We start from the raw sequence: 19,736 nt of genomic DNA on the forward strand, positions 1-19,736 counted from the left end.
CTGCTCTGGGGCATGGCAGAGGGCACTTGTGGCCCACCCTTTTGCTTTGAGGTTTGTAGGAGCCAAAGAAAAAGCCAAGAGTGGTCTTGGCATCCAAAGCGTTGATTTGTACTTTGGAAAGAGACTTTGCGGTGGAAGAAAAGAGAGTCATTCTGAGGTTCAAGGTTGGTTTATTTTTTTACTTGATTGCATCTCTGCCTAAGGCAGAATAAAGGAAGACCAACCATCACCAAAGCAGCCTCAGCTCAGAAAGCATTTCATTAAAAACTATGGCTCTTGTAATTTACAAGTGCAAAGTTGTAAGATTATAAATGATTACTAAAAAGCATTTTGCTTACTAACGTGAAGCACCACACTTCTGTGATGGATCATAATTAACCAGATACAAACAGGGTTTCTTTGGCCATGTGGCCGCCTGAGCACACAGTGCTGGCATGGCTGACCGATTTCCAGGGCTCCTGGCAAGGAGAGCAGCAAGGCCTGGTGGCATTGCCAGCTGCCCACAGGGGCTTCTTGCCCTGCTGCTCCTCCAGGCAGCAGCCCCCAGGATGACTTCAGCATCAACCACTCCAAAGAACCACTCGAGAGATAGATGCAATGTGCATCAACCGATCAACTGATCCTGGCCTGCAAGTGAACCTTGTTCTGAAGGGGGCAGGACCAGGAACAATCGTTGCAAATTCATTACCGAAGGATCTATAACTGCCCGTATTGGACTTACCAATCCTCAAGACTGAGTTATGATAGAAAAGGATTAGCTAACCATGCACCCCGCCCCCCGCCCTGGTCAGGTTTCCAGTGGGTCTTTCTACAGCCACCAAGAAAGTGGTGGAGTTGTCTTCTGTCAGCAGACAAGCAAGTTGCCCAAAACAGCTGGGCACTAAAGGCTCCCCAACAGTTGATCTAAGCAAGTCCCTTTTCTGGAGACCCTCCTGGTTTCACATTAATGCATTTTGCATTTAGCCTTGGGATTTGTGACATCTGAGCTTTAGATATAAACTTGATTATGATGTTAACATTGCTAAGATGCTCCATGGAGCATTTTCACTGCTCCATCTCAGGGCACTTGCCAGAACACTCCGGGAAGAGGTGCAGGTGCCCGCATGGCAGGACTTGCCTGCCGCCAGCAGCACTGAAGGAGGAGGAGGGATGCAGGTTTGTTCCCAGAAGAGAGGAAATGACATGGAGGGCTTAGTTGTGTTCAAATCTTACTCTGGAAGCAACACAGAACTTTGGGCAACTGAAATGACAGTTGGTATTTGGCTTGAAACAAATGTTATGCTTCACAATCCAAGGAGGTTCCAAACCAAGGGAAAGGAGACCACTAGGACAACCACATCGACAGAGAGAGGCAGGAAGCCCTTCCAGAATTCCCCTCCTGGCAAGTCATTGTCCTGGCCAGCTTCTTTTCCACAAACATCAAACTCTTGGGGTACAGATACGAGGAGAAACCATCATTCTGCTGTCTGCCTTGGGCTGAGGAAGGAAGCATGTCTCGGCCACCTGGAAGCAGCGCAGTTAGGATGCAAGTCAGATTCCATTCATTCCTCACAGTTCATTCTGCAGGCCCTGGAACTTTTTTCTCCCTGCGATTTCTTTTGGGACCGGCTGCATCTCCCTGCAGCCATTTGGGGAAGGGCTATGGTTGTAAATCATAACCTCTTCTTCTCTGCCCCACTCCAGTCCTGGCTGTGCCATAGCCAGAAAGCTTGGGACTCACACCATCTTCCTTTCCAAATCAACCTCTTCGGAGCAGCCACATGGTTAGGAGCAAGAGACACACTCACGGCCAGCAAGGCCGTGCTGCCTGCCTTCTGCCTGGCATAAACCAGTCAGCCAGCCTTCATGCAGCACGAGAAAATGGCTCAGCATTGTGGTTCCTGGGCCAGTTTCTTGGATTGCTTGAGGCAGACCTTTCCATCCCACCTGAGCCCCCTACAATCCTGGTGCCTGCCCTCCATGAGTGGCCGCTGGATGAGGGTCCAAACTGCAGGCAGAAAAGGATGTTTTGCCCCCCCCCCCCCAGGAGTTGGGCTTCCCTCCTCCAGCTGTGTCACACCCCAAGGTGTTGAGTCTTGTATGTGAGGATTTCAGCAGCCAGCTGCTGTGGCTCCAAGAGGTGTGGGAAGCGGTTCATGACAGTCTCCACCAGATGAGGATGGAAGATCCCACAAAGCTTGACGTGTACCTTTGCACGCTCTTCTGCAAAACTGTCTGGGGAGGCCCAATGGTGTGAGGAGTCCTTGTAGGCCAGGCAGGGAGCTCTCGACACGTCTTGGCGCACTGCAGGCCCTGGATGATATGGCTCGGACCAGTACTTGCGCCTAGGGCCCAGAGAAGCACTGGAGGCCACATCATAGCCAGGAAAGGAGTGAGGAGTGACCTGTTCAGATGGGGTTGGCAGGAAGCTCTGAGGCCGGTACTGGCTGTAGCTCCTGGATTCCGGGCCAGGAGGAACCCGATAAGCAGGCCCCTGCCCCCTGCAGCTGCTCTCCCCAAGTGGCTCTTGCTGGGCCCACTTGACAGGGCTAGCCGAGGGGCTGGGCCACATTTCAGAGAGCTGATTCTCAAGGGAGCCAAGGCCCGAGTCAAGGTGGTCTTGAGAGACATGGGCAAGGGAGTCCCTGGGAGGCAGCTGGTACTGATCTAAACTCCTATAACCGTGGCTCTTCCGGGCTGGGATGCCATGGGCACCGAGGAAGAAGGGTGGCACATCACCATGTCTAATGAGAGGGGCAGAGCTCGTCTTCTCAGCCAAGGCCTTCTGCAGGGGGACTTTCTCACTCTCTGCAGGTACAGAACCCCAGAACTCCCCATGGGGGGGCCTCCAGCTCCTCCTCTCCTCCTTGGTGGCTGGTGCAGTCCTGGTGGGGGAGAGCCCGGCGTTGGCCCGGAGCTCATCGGCAACGGAGCGCTGCAGTTGGTGCGGCCGCTCAGGGTGGTAGAACTTACACTTGATGCCATAGGTGCACTTCTTGCCTAAAAGAGAAAGGTGAGCCATGTGACAGGTGTCCATCGCCCCAAACCCTTCACGCTGCTCTGTCTAAAGCAGCAAGGCCTCACCGTATGGGCACTGCTGCCTCTTGTGCTCGGGCACTGCTGGCGTCTTCCTCAGGAAGTTATCCAGGCTGGGTCCATGGCGCCCCAAGGGGTCATCGGGAGGCATGAACCTGGGGAGCAGATGAACCACGTCATCAGGAGCTGCAGGTCCCAAGGCCAGGCCCAGCCCTTCCCCATCTGCCAAGGCAATAGTGTGCCATGATCCCACCAACTCCACCGCCTCCTGAAAAGCTGGCTAGAAGTGAGCAACCTGGTGGGCCTGGGAAGCTCAGCAGAGACTAAGAAGACCCTGCTGGGCACGCTGTCAGTTCAGGTTGCAAATGAGAAGGGCGCTTCCTAGTCAGGAACTTTATGTTCCAGAATTCTCAGCCATAGCCTTGGGGGGCTACTCTTCACCACCACTCCCGAACCCTACTCAGCCTCATGGCCAGCCTCCAGCCTTCCCCAAGGCCAAGGACTTACTTGTCATTGACAAAGGAATACATCAGCAAGCGTTCTTCAATGAACTTCTTCCACTCTGCCCGTTCTGCTTGCAGGTCCCGGTAGACATCGTTGGATACCACAATGCCGTCCGACTCCCAGGCTAGCTTCACAATGAAGCGGTCATCGTAGCAGACCACTCGCTTGCCTGCCACTCGCCGGGAAGGAGTGAAGACAAGGATGTTCTTCTTCTCGAGGTCATGGAGGATGTGCTGGTCTGCAGGAAGAGGTGGCAAAGTCATCCCCACTCAGGCTTCTTACAGAGGAAAGATCAGGGGGAACCAAGCTGTGGGTGCTCCAGAGAGCCCCTTGGCAGGACAAGGCCCTTGGCTGATCTCAATGAGCGGTCTGCCAAATCATTTCCTTCCTTCCTTCCTTCCTTCCTTCCTTCCTTCCTTCCTTCCTTCCTTCCTTCCTTCCTTCCTTCCTTCCTTCCCTCCCTCCCTCCCTCCCTCCTTCCTTCCTTCTAGTCTTTCTTGTTTGCCTAGATGTCCCTCTTCCTCTTCCTCCATGTTTTCTTCCAGGCACTGCCTCCCATAGCTCTACCCTTAATTTACATATCTAAACAAGATTATGATTTAGAGCAGGGGGCTGCAACCGTGGCAACTTTAAAACTTGTGGACTTCAACTCTCAGAATAGCTGGCTGAGGAATTCTGGGAGTTGAAGTTCACAAGTCTTAAAGTTGCTACGGTTGAAGACCCTGCTTTAGAAGGTCAAGAATACAAATCAATCCTCTAAAATTGCTGTAGCATTTTTTAAAAAAATCTGCAAACATAATTTTTGCCATTAGAAACTGTCAAGTGTTCAGGTGATTCCAGATAGACGTCTGGAAACAGGGCTGACTATTTGAATGGTGCCCACAGTGTTCCTGATGCTTTGGCCAGCAGCAAAATTCAGGGAGCGGCCCCTTAAAGCCACTGAGAAGCAAAATTCCCACCAGAGGGATAAGAAGCGGCATGTCCCATCTCAGTCAAGTGTCTCCCCACCCTGAGGAAGAAGCACACGGGGCCACCACTAGCCTGCATCAATGTACTAGGATGGACAGCTGCCCAAGGCCACCTTGTTACCTGTAATGGCGACATCAGAGCGTGAATGCTCTTTTCTCCAAGATGGGACGAAGACCGTGACATCCTTGTGTCCTCGATCCAGAAACCAGGTCACAGCCAGCTGGATGCCTCGGCAGGAGAAGGAATCTTTGTCTCCATGACTGCAAATGGAAGAGAATGGCAGGTTCAGAGTGCTTCCCCCACTTGGCATCCAAGAGACCTCAGGCAGCCAAAGGGGAGGGGCAGCCCTTCCAAAGTCTCCCAGTGGTCACGCTTCACTGCACTTCTGCTATTCACAATAAAGCCAAGTTGGCTCATCGATGGAGAGAGAGATCTGTGCACAAACTCATTCAACCATGCCAGGAAATTGACTCTGATTGTAACAGAATAACAAAGTAACAAGAGTGGATGGGACCTTAGAGGTCTTCTAATCCAACCCCCTGCTCAAGCAGAGACCCTCTACCAATGATTGCTAACCTTTTCACTGCCAAGAGCCCAAAGCGTGTGGGTGGGAATGCACTTGCCTTAACCCCCAAAATGCAATGTGAGCACCCGCCGACACCCCGTTTTGGGCCTGGAAAGCCTCCTGCACCAACCTGAAAGCCAAAACGGGGTGCGTGGGGGGTGGGGCTCACACTGGCAAAGAGGCTGAGGCTGCAGGCCATTCGTGCAGGCAAAGAGGCAGTGCTGGCAGGCCAGTGTCTTGTGGCGAAGTCGTGCCCAGCTGCACCAACAAAGGCAAACCCCCAAAATGCAGTGTGAACGCTCCCCAATGCACCCTGCTCCCCGCATGCCTCCCGCGCATGTGTGGCAGAGATACAAAGACCAGCTGGGTGGCGGGAGGTGCGCACACATGCATGGTGGAGCTGGGGTGGGGTGCCAGCTCTGCGTGCCATCTGTGCACGCGTGCCCTAGGTTCGCCATCATGGCCCTATACTATTTTAGACAAACGGCTGACCAATCTCTTCTTAAAAAACTTCAGTGTTGGAGCATCCACAATTCCTGAAGACAACTTCTGTTCCACTAATTAATTGTTCTCACTGTCAGGAATGTTCTCCTTAATTCCAGGTTGCTTCTCTCCTTGTTTAGTTTCCATGCATTGTTTCTTGTCTTGCCCGCTGATGCTTTGGAGAATAGTTTGACTTGCTCTCTAATTTAAAGAGAGCTTTGGAAGGATTCCATGGATGAGAATCCTGATGGGAACATAACTCAAGAAGCTTGGGAAATTTTGAAAAATGAGATTATAAAAGCCCAGTTTAGCACAATACCAGTGAAGAAGAAAAATAACAGCTCTCAAAAGAAACCAGCATAGCTGCATAAAAAACTTCCTAATAAATTGAAAGACAAAAAGGACAAGTATAAAAACTGGAAAAAGGGGCACATAATTAAGGCAGAATGTCAGCAAATAGCCAGAGCCTGCAAAGATGAAGTGAGAAAAACTAAGGCTCAAATGAAAGTAAAAAATAACAACAACAAAAAAAATCTAACAAAATGAAATTCAATGGTGAAGAGTAAGGTTCTACATTTAGGCAAAGAAAAAAAGGTACAGTATAGGTGGTACCTTGCTCAATAGTAGTAACTGTGAGAGGGATCTTGGAGTTTTAGTGGACAACCATTTAAAATATGAGCCAGCCGTGTGCAGCAGCTGCCAAAAAGCCAACATAGTTCTAGGCTGCATAAACAGAGGGATAGAATCAAGATCACATGAAGTGTTAATATCACTTTATAAGGCCTTGGTAAGGCTATACTAGGAATCCTGCATTCAGTTTTGGTCACCACAATGGAAAAAAGATATCGAGACTGCAGAAAGAGTGCAGAGAAGAGCAACGAAGATGATTAGGGGACTGGAGGCTAAAACATATGAAGAACAGTTGCCTGGAATTGGATATGTCTAGTCTTCTGAAAAGAAGGACTAGGGGAGACATGATAGCAGTGTTCTGATATCTCAGGGGCTGCCAAAAGAAGAGGGAGTCAAACTATTCTCCAAGGCACCTGAGGGTAAAACAAGAAGCAATGGGTGGAAACTAATCAAGGAGAGAAGCAACTTAGAACTAAGGAGAAATTTCCTGAAAGTTAGAACAATTAATCAGTGGAACAGCTTGCCTCCAAAAGTTGTGACTGCTCAAACACTGGAAGTTTTTAAGAACAGATTGGATAAACACGTCTGAAGTGGTGTAGAGTTTCCTGCCTAAGCAGGAAGTTGAACTAGAAGACATCCAAGGTCCCTTCCAACCTATTGTATTCAATTCCAGCACTAATTTCAATTCTTAGATGAATGAGAAACCTACAGGGAAAATAATGTATTCTTGAAAACCACCGCAACCTTCTCATCTGTACCTACCCCTTCTATCCCTCCCTCTCCTCTTCAGCCTGGAGGGGCTGTTCTGCTGATCCCTCTTCCCTCCCTGAGCAGGTCTTCAAGATGCTTGGGAGGCATCCATCTCCTTCCCTACTCCCTTTCTAATGCCTCTCGTCCAGTGGTGGGTTGCAGGTGGTATGCCCCGGTACAGGCGTACCAGAGCCACCCCGGAGCACCAGATACCATTCTGGTATGGTGCTCTGGAGGGCCCGCCCACCCACCTGAGCTCCTTACCTGTGTTTTAAAGCTTCTGCACTGCCGTGCACGTGCATGGTGGATATAGCACCTGCGCAATGCTCCGCGGAGCAGCTGAAGCAGAGGCCTAAGATGCATGTGCATGTGTGCGCTGCAGGCGTCCATGAGGACACCGCTGGCCCCGTTCCAACTGTACCAGTTGGAACAGGATTTGAAACCCATCACTGCTCTCTTCCCAGGTGCGAATACCTTCTCTTGGTGCCAGGGGGACTAGCCACCTCTCCTTGGAGCTCCTGCTAAATCCTGTGGGGTGCCAGGCTGATGAGGGAGCTCCATTGCAACGTTTTGCTAGGAATAGGGTGCGAAAAAGGCAAACACCCCTCTATACATCCCATAGTTTCTATCCACTTCAGCATAATAGTGCAAGCCCTTGGCATTTGGGCAGTGTTACTTTCATCAAACATAAATGGTCCTCCTAATCAACAACTCGTTCTCCTATCTCCTGGACAAATCCCCGAAAACAATGGCGCTGCAATTTAAAAAACTTGAAGAGCTGCTGTGAAATGAGAGTTTACCGAAGATACAAGAAGATGAAGTTTGACGGGGTTGGGCCTCGTTGCAGCAAGTCCTTCCCTGCACTGCCTTTAAAAGTGATCCATATAGACCCAACTCTTCTGCCTGCTCCCTGCTGCTCTCCCTACTCAAATCCATTGTCTGGAAAGATGAGTTTAATGTTCAGTGTCAGCACTAATAAGATGGCCAAAGCAATAGAGCAGGGCTCCCCAAACTTGGCAACTTTAAGACTTGTGGACTTCAACTCCTGGCTGGAGAGTTCTGGGAGTTGAAGTCCACAAATCTTAAAGTTGCCAAGTTTGAAGACCTCTGCAGCAGAGCAAAGGAAAGTTGGGAACAGCAGAAAGAAGGGTTTACCATCTGATGGAGTTGGCACAAGAACTAGGCCTGGCATGGGGAAACCAGCAGTTTTGCCAGCAATCCCTTCTCAGTTGGACTACTACACTGCACACTACAGTGGGCTGCAGCTGGTCCAGGATACAGAGGCATGCACAGTTCTGGGCACCGCAGTTTGCCCCCACTGCATCCCACTTGCATCAATTGCCCTGGCTCCTGCATGATTCCAGATGCTGGCCATTGGCTCTCCCAGAGTTTGGAGGTGCAACTTCTTGGTAGCTGCCTGGACTTTTGGAATAACCTCCTGCTGAGATAGGCATTATCCTTTTAGTTTTCTGGAAGGCTGTAAAAACTTGGCTCTTCCCTTAAACATTGAACTGGGATGTGTTGAATTGGGGCTGGTCAATGGAAAGCTGGTAGGAAGCGTCTAATGTGTTTTTGTATCAGTTTTTATTGCCTACTGTGAGACCTCCATCTTTTTTGTGACAGCTCCTCAAGTACTGGAAGACAGCCATTACCCCTAATCCCTTCAGTTGCACATATCCAGTTCCTCAATCCTTCATCATACATGGAAATAATAGAAAATACATGTAGCTAAGGTTTTAGATTTTGGCAGTGGTTGTGCTCCAGGCTTGTTTCTGAATATTTTGCTCCCAGACCTGATGATGTTACCTAGTCTGGTAACAGAACATTCAGAAACTAAATTGAAACAAGCTTGGAGAGCAAAACCACTAAGACATCACATGATTTAGCCTTCAGACCCCTTCTCATCTTTCTTTGTTTCTCTTCTCAGCATGATTTCTGGAGCCTAGGCATCTTTTTGTATTGTGGTAAAGCAGAACTGGGTGCAATATTCCATGTGTGGCCTCACTAATACAGTATAGAGCTGGGGTGGCGAACCTATGACACGTGTGTCACAGGTGGCAAGTGGAGCCATTTGTCAGGGCATGCGCATGCGTGCGCTGGCCAGCTGAGTTCACCCTTTTTAAAAGCCATTTTTCACTCTCCCCAGCCTCCAGAGGCTTTATAGGAGCCTGGGGAGGACAAAAAGAGCTCCCCCGCCCCCTGCTGGAGCCCCTCCGGAGGCTTCATAGCTTCCCTGAAGCCTCCAGAGTGCAAAAAAAAACGGCCCTATGGGCAAACCGGAAGTTTGGGAATGGACTTCCGGTTTGCTCGGAGGGTCATTTTAAGTGCTCCGGAGGCTTCTGGGAAGCCCCCTGAAGCCTCCGGAGGGCCTCCGGAGGGGTGGGGAAGGATGTTTTTGTCCTCCCCAGGCTCCTATAAATCCTCTGGAGCCTGGGGAGGGTGAAAAAAGGATGCAAAAAAATGGGGGGGGGTTGCGTCTGCAGTACACGCATATGCACTGGGGGGTCACGCATTGTATTAAGGCTGCGGCACACCTGCGCATGACCCCCACTTATGGCACGTGAGCCAAAAAAGGTTCGCCATCGCTGGTATAGAGCATTTCCCATTGTGTGCCAAAAGCAGGTTTGTGCATTGGGTTGTTTTTTGCCCTCTGGAGGGCAAAAAACGGCCGAAAATGAAGGCCGAAGTCAACTGGCTAGCCTGTGCATGCATGCTGGAGCTGAAAGGACAACGCCTTGTGTGCCCCTACAAATGGCTCCACGTGCCACCTGAGACACGCGTGCCCTAGGTTCACCATCACAGGTATAGAGCAAGCAGTATCTATGGCGATTCTCAGTCATCCAGGTCATGTTTGTTCCAAAGGTGATTTTTCAAGGAGTAACTGGACTTGCTGTTTTTTTCTTTGAAGATGTTTCACTTCTCATCCAAGATGTAAACCGCTTAGAGAGCTGTAAAGCACTATGAAGTGGTATATAAGTTTAAGTGCTATTGCTATTGCTTAGAGCAGGTAATACAACTCTTCATACCTTGCTACTGGGTGAATATTTAATCCCAGTTTAATCCCAGCACCACCCAATTTAATGTAGAGTTCACACATATCAAATGAAATAAATAGCAAGGCTGTTACTTGCCCCTCAGTCTCTCAGGGCAGGGGTCAGCAAACTACATTCTGGAGCCACATGTGGCTCTTTCCTCCCTCTGCTGCGGCTCCGTCACCGGTCGGCACCACAATTTTGAGAGGAGCTTCCGGTGGGAGAGAAGCACAGTGTGCCAGGAGAAGACTCTATGGCAAGGGGTGGGTTTTCCAGTTGTCTCCACAATTGACAGGGCTTTCGGTTATGACATGTAGAGGAAAAAGTACACCGCTCTAGGAGGAGACTCTATGCTGGGGGAACTGAACTTCCGATCAGCTTCAGAATTGAAGGGGGGGGGGGTGCTTCTGGTAAGGACCTTTGTGGCTCCTGGTGTTTTCTTTTCTGTGGGAAACGGGTCCAAATGGCTCTTTGAGTGTTTAAGTTTGCCAACCCCTGCCCCAGGGCATACTCTTCTCAGAGGGTGGGCTCTTATGAAGGTTGCCACTCTCATTTAGTCTGAAGTTGTGGTTTCTCCATCACTGGGGGCTTTTAAAAAGAGACTGGACAGCCACTTCTCTGCAATGGCATAGGGTCTCCACTTGGGCAGGGGGTTTGGACTAAAAGACCTCCAAGGTCTCTTCCAACTCTGTTATTCTATTATTTCCTGGGTCCAATGTTAGAAAAAGCAGTGATGAAATCAGGAAGACTACAGCTCGTTACCTACTTTTTCTGAAAACTACCCCCTCCACAAAGCTGCCTAGCCAACCCTGCCCTTCTGCTCCCCCTCCGTATCCTGCAAGTGCAATTCAGGATGAGTAAGGAATACCAGGGACGGGATCTCCTCCAACGTTTCCCCATTCTCAACATGTCCAAGTAGTTCATCTGATGTGGCAACAGACGTGAGAAATTCCCGTAGAAGGAAGTCGGGGACAATTCTGCTCTGCACACATCCCTCCCAAGATTTGCATAAACCTGCCACAAGTGTTATCCAAGCAAGGGTAAATCGGTGAGGAACAGTTTGTCACTCCACTCATGCAGGAAGCAGTCTGTAAAAATTCCCCTTGGTTTTTTTTTTTTTCCTTGAAAAGAGATTGTTCAGAAACTCCGTCTCTGCTGCTCCAGGCACCACTCAGAAACTCCACTCGCCCCCCTCCCTTTTCAACAGAAAGTGCCCTCTGGCCAGCATTTACAGCTGGAGAGCAATCTGGCTTATCTTAAATACAGCAAGGAAAGGACAGAAGTCCGGAACTGCTGCTAGCTTCTCCCTGCAGGCTACCAGATCTGGATTGCCAAGAGCAGAATTAGGGCTCGATTGTCTTTTTCCTGCCATCTGGGAGCGGTCCAGATTTTTGCAGCCCCACCACTGCTGGCATCACGTGATCAGTCAGTGATACTTGCCAGGAAAGTTCCAGGTTCAGTGGTTAAGCCAGCGCATGGTGCTAAGGAGAGAATGCCGCATCTTCCAGCATCTCCAACTGCAAATTCCCCACTTAAGCAGCTACAGCTCAGGATAAATGTTCATGGATCCTTGCCCTATCGTGTGCAGGTAGTCCTCAACTTACAACAATTCATTTAGCAACCAAAGTTACAACAGCACTGAAAAAAAGTGACCTATGATCGTTTATCACATTCACGATTATTCGAGCATCCCCATGGTCACATGATCAAAATTTGGACACTTGCCAACTGGCATGTATTTATGACGGTTAGTGTCCCGGGGTCAAGTGGTCACCTTTTGTGGGGCAAAGTCAATGGGGAAGACAGATTCATTTAACAAATATGTTCCTAACTTTAAAAAAAACCTGCAGTGATTCACTTAACAACTGTGGTAAGATAGATCGTAAAATGGGGCGAAGCTCACTTAACTATCTCACTTAGGAACAGAAATTCTGGGCTCATCTGTGGTCTTAAATTGAGGGCTGCTGTATTTCCAACCGTTTTAGAATCCTGGGAAATGGAGAAGTTGTTATTCTAGGAAGCACAGCTTTCATCTCAAAACCAAAATGTTTCTCCCACGGACAGGGAAGCAATGTGAGTTCCCTTCCCTGGGGTGGCCACCCTCTCACCCAGGACTGGCTGGGCTTCATTCTGTTTTCAACCTGGGCCCTCCACCCTTCTTTCCAATTCAGTCTGCACTAAGGGCCACACCTGGTTGTGCCCAGAGCTTGCCTCCTCTCCTCCAGTGCCTCTCTCTCTGTGGGGCCTCATCCCCTTCATTTCCCCCTGAGAGGCCAATTGATTGGGGGGGGGGGACCTCTGGAGGAAGAGAAAAATGCTCCCGCAGGCACTGGTGCTTGAGTCACTGGGTTTCTTCCTGTTTAGATAAGAAAGAATGTTTGCCCAACAGAGTCAATGCAGCTGAAAGGCAGAGCTGCCTGAGCCACAAGACTGGTTGCCAGTCAAGAGGATGCCCACATGCTCCCCCAGCCTCCTGGCAAAATCCTTCCTGCTTCAGAAATAGAGGGAATTGCAGGGGGTCCCAAGCAGACCCCCTCACATGCAACAAAGACAAGGATGCACCACCCCCAAAACCCACCTGTCCAATCTCATCTAATCACGTAGCCTTACAGTATTATCAAAATCCAGCAACCAAACATTATGAAACCCCCAAGAAGATAAAATGACTTCTTATGGCCATCTGTAGGGTTAAGAAGGAGGGAAGCCAAAGCAGAGACATCGAGGGGGTTTCAGCCTCAACCGCCTCCATTGTTCCCCACTCCAGATCAACACCAGATCCCAAGATCTGGATTTTTTGGTGGTGGTGGTGGCGGCGGCGATCTCACTAGGAATGCATGGGCAGGACTGCCATGAGGAAATGGAAGCCTGGTGGTACTTTCGCGAAGACCCATTTTGTTTCCACTGCAAGGTCAGAACCCAGTGGATGAGAGATCCAGCAACTCACAATGTGGGAAGTGTGTGTTTGTGTCTGTGGCTGGAAGCAGCTCACTCCGGACTATTTCACCTCCCAAGGCCAAACCTCCCTTTCTGGGGGCAGCCTCCCCTTCCTCCTCCCTCCCTGAAGTCTGGAGCATGGGGGTCGCGTCTTTGCTTGAACCCGACGGGTGTGAATCCCCGAGCCCGCAAGCGGCAGGGCTGAGAAGGGCGCCCGCTTTGTGCCCCAGCCACATCCAGGGACCCAGAAGAGGAAAGAGCCCCCCAGAGTCCCCCCCAAGCCGGCCCGGCCACGGCGGCAGAACTTTCCCGGACCAACTGGGCCCCAACGCGGAGGAGCCCGCCTAGACACACCTCATGGCCACGTTGCTCCCATCAATGACGATCGGCCGCAGATGATCCCCGTCCTGCTCCTCCGGAGGCCCCGGCTGGGTCGGGGGGCTGTTGGGGGCAGGCCGCGCTCTGGGAAGCGGCACCGGCGGCTCGGGGGCCTCCGGGGCGGCCTGCTGGGCGGGCTCTCTCTCCCTCTCGCCGGGGGCCGCCCCGTGCTTGACCAGCTCCCCCAGGATGGTGTTGGTGTCCGCCTCCGGCCCGTGCTTCTGCAGGGCGCCCAGCACCTCCTGCGAAGAGTAGCCCAACTTGCGGAAGAACTCAACTTTCTGCCGCCTCTCCGCTCGGCCCTGCTCGGGGGCGCTCCAGGGGTCGCCTCCCCCGCCGGATTCTCCGCTACCCTCCAGGCTGCAGCCGCAGAGACTCAGGTAGCCGCTTTCCGGAGGCTCTTCGCGGCCGACGGCGCGAGCGCAGGGCAGCGGGGGCTCGGCCCAGCCGGAGAAGCGCAGGGCGCTGGGCGGCGGTCGGTCCAGGTCCATGGCTGCTGCTGCTGCTTCTGGCGGCGCTGCTCCTCGCTCGCTCACGCCTGGCCTGCCGAGAGAAGCGCGCAGCTAGGAAGGCGGCCGAGCAGGAGAGCCCGCGGGTCGGGCAAGGCGATCCCGAGCTCGGCCAGGCTCCTCCCTCCAAACAGAAGCGCGCCCCGCCCTCCGAAGGGGGAAACCGGCCGAGCCCGGCAGGAAACGGGGGAGGGCTCGGCGCTTCTCCGCTCGCTACCAGTCCCGACACGGGGCGCCCAGCCGGGCTTCCCCGAAGCGGCGGGGCAGGAAGCGGCGGCCACCTTAAGGCTAGAGGGAGAGGGCCTTTCCACGGGAAGTGGGACTCCGAGCCCCGGTCCGGCCACCGCCCTCCCCGTTCGCCCCTCTCGCGCGGAGAGAAACCCCGCCACCCCCGAGCCGCGCCGTTGCTTACCGGCCGCCTCCATGGGGGCGAAGTGTTCCCGTCCGCGCGTCGCCGCCTCTTTATGGAGGGCGAGGGCTGCCTCTCCCCCCTCCGGGCTTGTCTTGGAAGGTCTCCGCGGAAGAGGCGCGGCGGGCGGATGGAACCCGTGGCCGGGGGTTGGCTGGGACGGGCCTGCCTGCCTCGCGAGGTTGTTGGGAGCCGCTGGAGGGGGAGGAACGCGGGGCCTGGAGCTCCTGTCGGCGGCTCCGCTCACCTCGCCCTCCCAGGCCTCCCCCCGCGACGGCGCTCGAAAGGCCGGAGCCTCCCGGGAACGGCGGCCAAGCAACCCTCCGCTGAGGGCGGTGATATGGCGGGGAGGCTGCAGGGCAGAAGGCCGCCTTCAGTGCAAGGAAGGGGCCGCACCCTCGGGAACTCCGTCGGAAGCAGCTGCGTTAATCGGGCAGCGCCCCGAAAGCGCTATGGAGCTGCTGCCTGGCGGGGCAGGACAGGGCTCTGGTCTCCCCGCCGAGCAGCCCCGGTGAAGGGAGCGCGTCGTCGGGGGTCTCTCTTCCCCGGGCAGCAACTGCACTTTCGCAGCCAGCAAATGAGCTCTGCGGGAGCGGGCAAGAGCGCTGATCGACGCGACCTTCCAGGGCAGCCGAACAGCTTGGGCAACTCTTGTCCAGCGGTGGCCGGTTCAGGGAAGGGGCCGCGGCCCTTCAGGCGAGCCTTGGGGCAGCAGCAGCTGCTGGCGGCTGCAGAGGAGCCGAGCCCGACGCTGGAAGTCAGAAGCGCCCGGTGCCGCCCGCGGGGGCGGCCGAGATGAGCTCGCCGGCTCCGTCTTCCGAGTGAGGCTGGCTCTCTTTCCAGGCGGGTTGGGAGGGATGCGCTCCCGCCTCCGCCCGGGATTGCCCGCTCTTGACTGCTCCAGCATCAGGCACCGCATCTGCCCGAGGCGGCGGGCCGGGACTCCCCCGAGGACGCCTGGCCTCTCTATGCAAAGCAGGCCGTCCAAGGCCGGGGAAGATTTGCATCCCCGCGCCGGAGAGGGACTCCCCTGGGAAGAGCAGCACTTGCTTCCTGGTTTCACTGGAGCCTTTATGCCCTCGGGCCTTTGGCTGCCCTTCGGTTGCCAGGTTGCGTGGAGCCAGGGGAGTTGCCGGTTCTCCCCCCCTCTCCAAAACAAACTCGTGGGGTGGGGGTGGGCAGTGGTGGGTTTCAATTTTTTTTAGAACCTCTTCTGTAGGTGTGGCCTGCTTTGTAGAAGTGGCTTACTGACCATGTGACTGGATGGGAGTGGCTTGTGGATTTGTGGAGTTCCCAGAATTCCTCCCCATGATGGCGCAGGAACTCTGGCATTGAAGTGTGCAAGTCTCAAAGCTGTCAAGTTACAAGATCCACCCCTAATACTTTAGAAAAAAAACCCATAGGTGTTCAAACTTGACAGCTTTAAGACTTGTGGATTTCAACTCCCAGAATTCCTCCTCTCACTCTTCATCTTGATGATGTGCAGACGGGCAGGGGGAGGGAGCTGGAACAGCACTGTAGATTTGTGGAACCTCTTCTGTAGAAAAGGGGAACTGGTAGGAACCCACCCCTGGGGGTAGGTGACCGGCCTTTAAGTTGTTTAGGACCCCCCAAGCAGAAACTCCCAATCAAACAAAGTAGAGGGAGGGAGGGAGGGAGGGAGGGAGGGAGGGAGGGAGGGAGGGAAGGAAGGAAGGAAGGAAGGAAGGAAGGAAGGAAGGAAGGAAGGAAGGAAGGAAGGAAGGAAGGAAGGAAGAAAGAAAAACCCCATAGGAAGCAGGAAAGGTCGGTAGCGTCCCCAGGGTCAGCCAAAAGGACTCCAATGCCTGTACCCCAACTCTTAAAGTCTGGGGAACAAACAGGGTGAACCTGAAGTATTAGGACCTGAAGGCAGATGTGATGTAGTTGCCATTATTGAAACTTGCGTTTAAAACTCATGACTGGAATGTACTTGAAGGAGTATATGAATCAAAGTAATATTGGCTATTTGCTTTTATTATAAATTGCTTAGGTTAATATATAATTCAGGGGTCCCCAAACTTGTCCGCTTTAAGACTTGTGGACTTCAACTCCAAGAATTCTGGGAGTTGAAGTCCACAAGTCTAAAAGTGGACAAGTTTGGAGATCCCTGATATAATTGTTAATGATTAAACCAATATTTGCTGTTTGCTTCTGACAAGCTGCAAGAAATCATTTATTAGGAATTAAGCTTTGTTATTGGCTCCTGCTTATATTATTGTACACTGTCAGAAAGTAATTGTTAGGAACTAATTCTAACTTAGTAAATTGTAACCTTAATACTGGTTGGTATAGTGCAGTTTGTTATCTCACTTCTGTTTTCTCACTTCTATTCTTGGCCTCAAAGTTAGGCACATCCTTGAAAATGTAGAAGAAACTGTTACCCAGGAATATCAGGCCCCTTGTATAAAGGAACCAGAGTAGAGAGTTTTCCTGCCTCATAAATTCTGAATGCTGAAAGCATTCTGCTGAATAAACAACTTGGCCAGGTTGAGGTAGGGGTGGGGGACCACCTGTACACAAGGCTATAGGAATGCTCTATAGATAAGATGGACAGAAACGAGCCTGAACAAAGAACACTTTAAAAATCACATTGGTAACGAACCTTTGTCTCTGATTGGGTAAACTTTGTTTCTATGGGGTAAAATGTATACAATACACTGAGCCACTCTCGTAGGGGAGTGGCTATTCCTTACATGCATTTTGTATGTATGTTTTGGATATACCATATTTTTCAGACTGTAAGACGCACTGGAGTATGAGACGTACCATGATTTTGAAGAGGTAAATTTTAAAAAAAAAGTTTTTGCAGGCCTCCCAAACCCTCTGCACGTCTCATTTTTTGTAAAAAAAAGAGGGGGCATGCAGAGCTTTGGGAGGCTTGTAGAGTGCTCCTGGGGGCAGGGGGTGGGAACGGCCCATTTTTTCCTATTTTTTGCTCTCCCCAGCTCTCAGGAGCACTTTGCAAGCCTCCCAAACCCTCTGCACATCCATTTTTGCAAAGGGTGCGGGGTTTCGGTAGGCCAAAAATGCTGTATTCAGTGTATAAGATGCACCCAAATTTTTACCATATTTTTCAGACTATAAGATGCACCGGAGTATAAAATGCACCTTAGTTTTGGGGGAGGAAAAAAAAATCTTCCTCTGCCTACCAGCTTCCATTGGTATTCATCTGGCTAACGTCCTTGCAGCAAATAGCAAACAGCCTGGTCATCTTCAGCACATTATTGCAGCCTGATTCAGCACAAGCAGCTGATTGGCAGATGGATTGACCTCTCAGAATACCTCCAATCAGCTGTTCCAGGCTGCAGGGATTGTCACAGGCCATCGCCACCTCCGTGCCTTGCGTTTTTGGGTAGTTCCCAGCGGCGGGGACCGGCAGCGGCCTCACTTTCACTTGGATTTTGATAACGAGCAGCACAGATCTTTTTATCCATTTAAAACAAACACCCTACATGTATTTAAGGGGGTAGGGTGAAGGACAATTTTCATGGGGGCAGAAGAGGGACTTGGCACCAAAGGCTTTACTCCCAAGATCCCCCATCTTCCTACCTATAGCCGTAGGTGTTGAAAGCCTGGCTTTCTTGCAGAAAAGCCCGATAGAGACCAGCACTTCAGTCCTGGACGCTGCCACCTCATAAACATGCTATAACCAGAAGTTATAGCCAAGGGTTTGTCAAAAACAGATCGTGCCAAATAAATCTTATTTCATTCTTTGACAAAGTGATTAAGTTAGTGGACCTTCAGAATGCCCTAGACACAGTACACATCTTCAGTAAGGCATTTGACGTAATAGACCACAAACTACTTGGTAAAGTAGAAAAATCTGGGTTAGTCAGCACCACCACCAGATGGATTTATAAATGGTTGACAAACTGCACTCAATGTATAGTCAGTCCTTAATGGAACTATATCCACATGAAGGAAAGTAAGCAGTGGGGTAACCCAAGGTACCAAGGAAGAGATTGGACAACTATCTGAAATGATAAAGGGTCCCCCCCTTGAGCAAGGGGTTGGACTAGAAGAACCCCAAGGTTCCTTCCAACTCTATCATTCTGTTCCTGCTATATTCGAATTTCTTCTGTGTATAAAATAGCAGCAGCCAAACAACAAAGAGGCCTAGAATCCGAAAGGGGAAGCTGCTCAATGTTTGATGCTATCTTAAGCAAAAACCCCAAACTCTGCACTTCTGCTTTCCCCAGAGAGCATCGGCCACCCACCACTTCTGGAGGGGAAGGAACACATGATCCTCACCCCCCCCCTCCAACGAATGCAGAATGATTGTTTTCTGATAAGGGAAGCATCTGGCAGACTATGTTGTGTTGTGGGCCATTTCCTCTGCTAGCAGCAAAGATCTGCCGCTGCCTTGCACAGCCATTTTTTCCTAGGCCTCTGACTGACACTTTGCTTAGCCTTCCAAGTGTTTAGGTCTCAGATGTGCTGAACCTTTGACATACAGAGCTTACTTGGTTTTTAGCTGATCTGTTTATACATATAGTGAGAATTCAGACTCTTAAAGGTAGTCCTCAACTTACAACAGTTCATTTAAGTAACGGTTCAAATATATACTGAAAAAAAAGTGACTGTCAGCCTCGATTTACATCAAGTACATCTGCGGCTTAAGGAGTTTTATCCCTGGGACGAATTCTACACTGCAATCAGTAGGGTGATAGGGTGGGAGCTTATTGGAAGCCCTTTCGCTAAATGTCCCTCTGAGGTCTCAATGTTCCTTTGAGATTTTCTCCTCTCCCCTCAATTCTCTTGCATGTGAACACTGCCAGTTCTTTCATGGCTCTGGCTATGCAGGAGGGTTTCCCTACCTCCTTTCCCAGCTGGGCGGAGTGGATGCGTAGCTGTCTCTTCCTCCAATTCACGTGTGGTTCCACTTCCACTTCCACTTCTAGGTCCTTCTCACCACCTATAAAGCGCTCCATGGTAGTGGATCTGGCTATTTGAGAGACCGCCTTCTGCCAATTACCTCCCTGCGTCCCATCAGATCGCATAGAGTTGGCCTCCTCCGTATTCCATCCGCCAGTCAGTGCCGACTGGCGACTACTCGGAGGAGAGCCTTCTCTGTTGCGGCTCCGACACTATGGAACAATCTCCCCGTGGAGATTCGTACCCTCACCACCGTCCAGGCCTTCCGCACAGCCCTCAAGAACTGGCTAGCCCGTCAGGCCTGGGGATAATCTTATTTTTGCCCCTCCCGAATGCTGAGTGAATGTTGAGTTTTACTGTCTAATTTATTTTTGTGCACATTTCCTTTGTATTGTCCTACACTCCCCTTCCTTTTTGATTGTAAGCCGCCCTGAGTCCCCTCAGGGGAAAGGGCGGCCTATAAATGTCTAATAAATCCAAATCCAAATCCAAATCCTTATAGCTCACCCAGATTGATTAGTAAATTTATTACTGATCTGTTGAACAAACTTATACTGCCTCTTCCTCTCTCAACAGGAACTCTGAAAGGCAAACAGAATAGAGGTAATCCTCAATTTAAGACCACAATTGATCCCAAAATTTCTTTTGCTAAATGAAACATT

At 51.3% G+C, this 19,736-nt stretch overlaps 2 protein-coding genes across 3 annotated transcripts in view; one reads left to right on the plus strand and one right to left on the minus strand.

Moving 5' to 3' along the window:
* Positions 1–153: 153 nt before the first annotated feature.
* On the minus strand, positions 154–15,345 carry ZC3H12A (zinc finger CCCH-type containing 12A). Of its 2 annotated transcripts, XM_032227299.1 has the most exons (6): positions 14,182–15,345; positions 13,237–13,803; positions 4,609–4,748; positions 3,523–3,757; positions 3,064–3,170; positions 154–2,979 (listed from the first exon to the last, which is right to left on the minus strand). In XM_032227299.1, exons 2-6 carry the CDS (start codon positions 13,749–13,751, stop codon positions 2,054–2,056), a joined length of 1,923 nt encoding a protein of 640 aa, XP_032083190.1. In that variant the 5' UTR covers positions 13,752–13,803; positions 14,182–15,345; the 3' UTR covers positions 154–2,053. The 2 variants fall into 2 exon arrangements, with proteins under 2 accessions (XP_032083190.1, XP_032083189.1); XM_032227298.1 differs by lacking the exon at positions 14,182–15,345 and having other exon boundaries at positions 13,237–14,172.
* Positions 13,563–19,736, plus strand: part of LOC116515330 (collagen alpha-1(XVI) chain-like) — a 63,040-nt gene continuing 56,866 nt past the window's right edge. Inside the window, exon 1 of the mRNA XM_032227301.1 lies at positions 13,563–13,640. The gene's annotated coding sequence lies outside the window, so the exon portion shown is untranslated. The remainder of the gene's footprint in view (positions 13,641–19,736) is intronic.

Source organism: Thamnophis elegans, chromosome 12, assembly GCF_009769535.1.
Source record: "Thamnophis elegans isolate rThaEle1 chromosome 12, rThaEle1.pri, whole genome shotgun sequence".
Classification (NCBI taxonomy): Eukaryota; Metazoa; Chordata; class Lepidosauria; order Squamata; family Colubridae; genus Thamnophis; species Thamnophis elegans.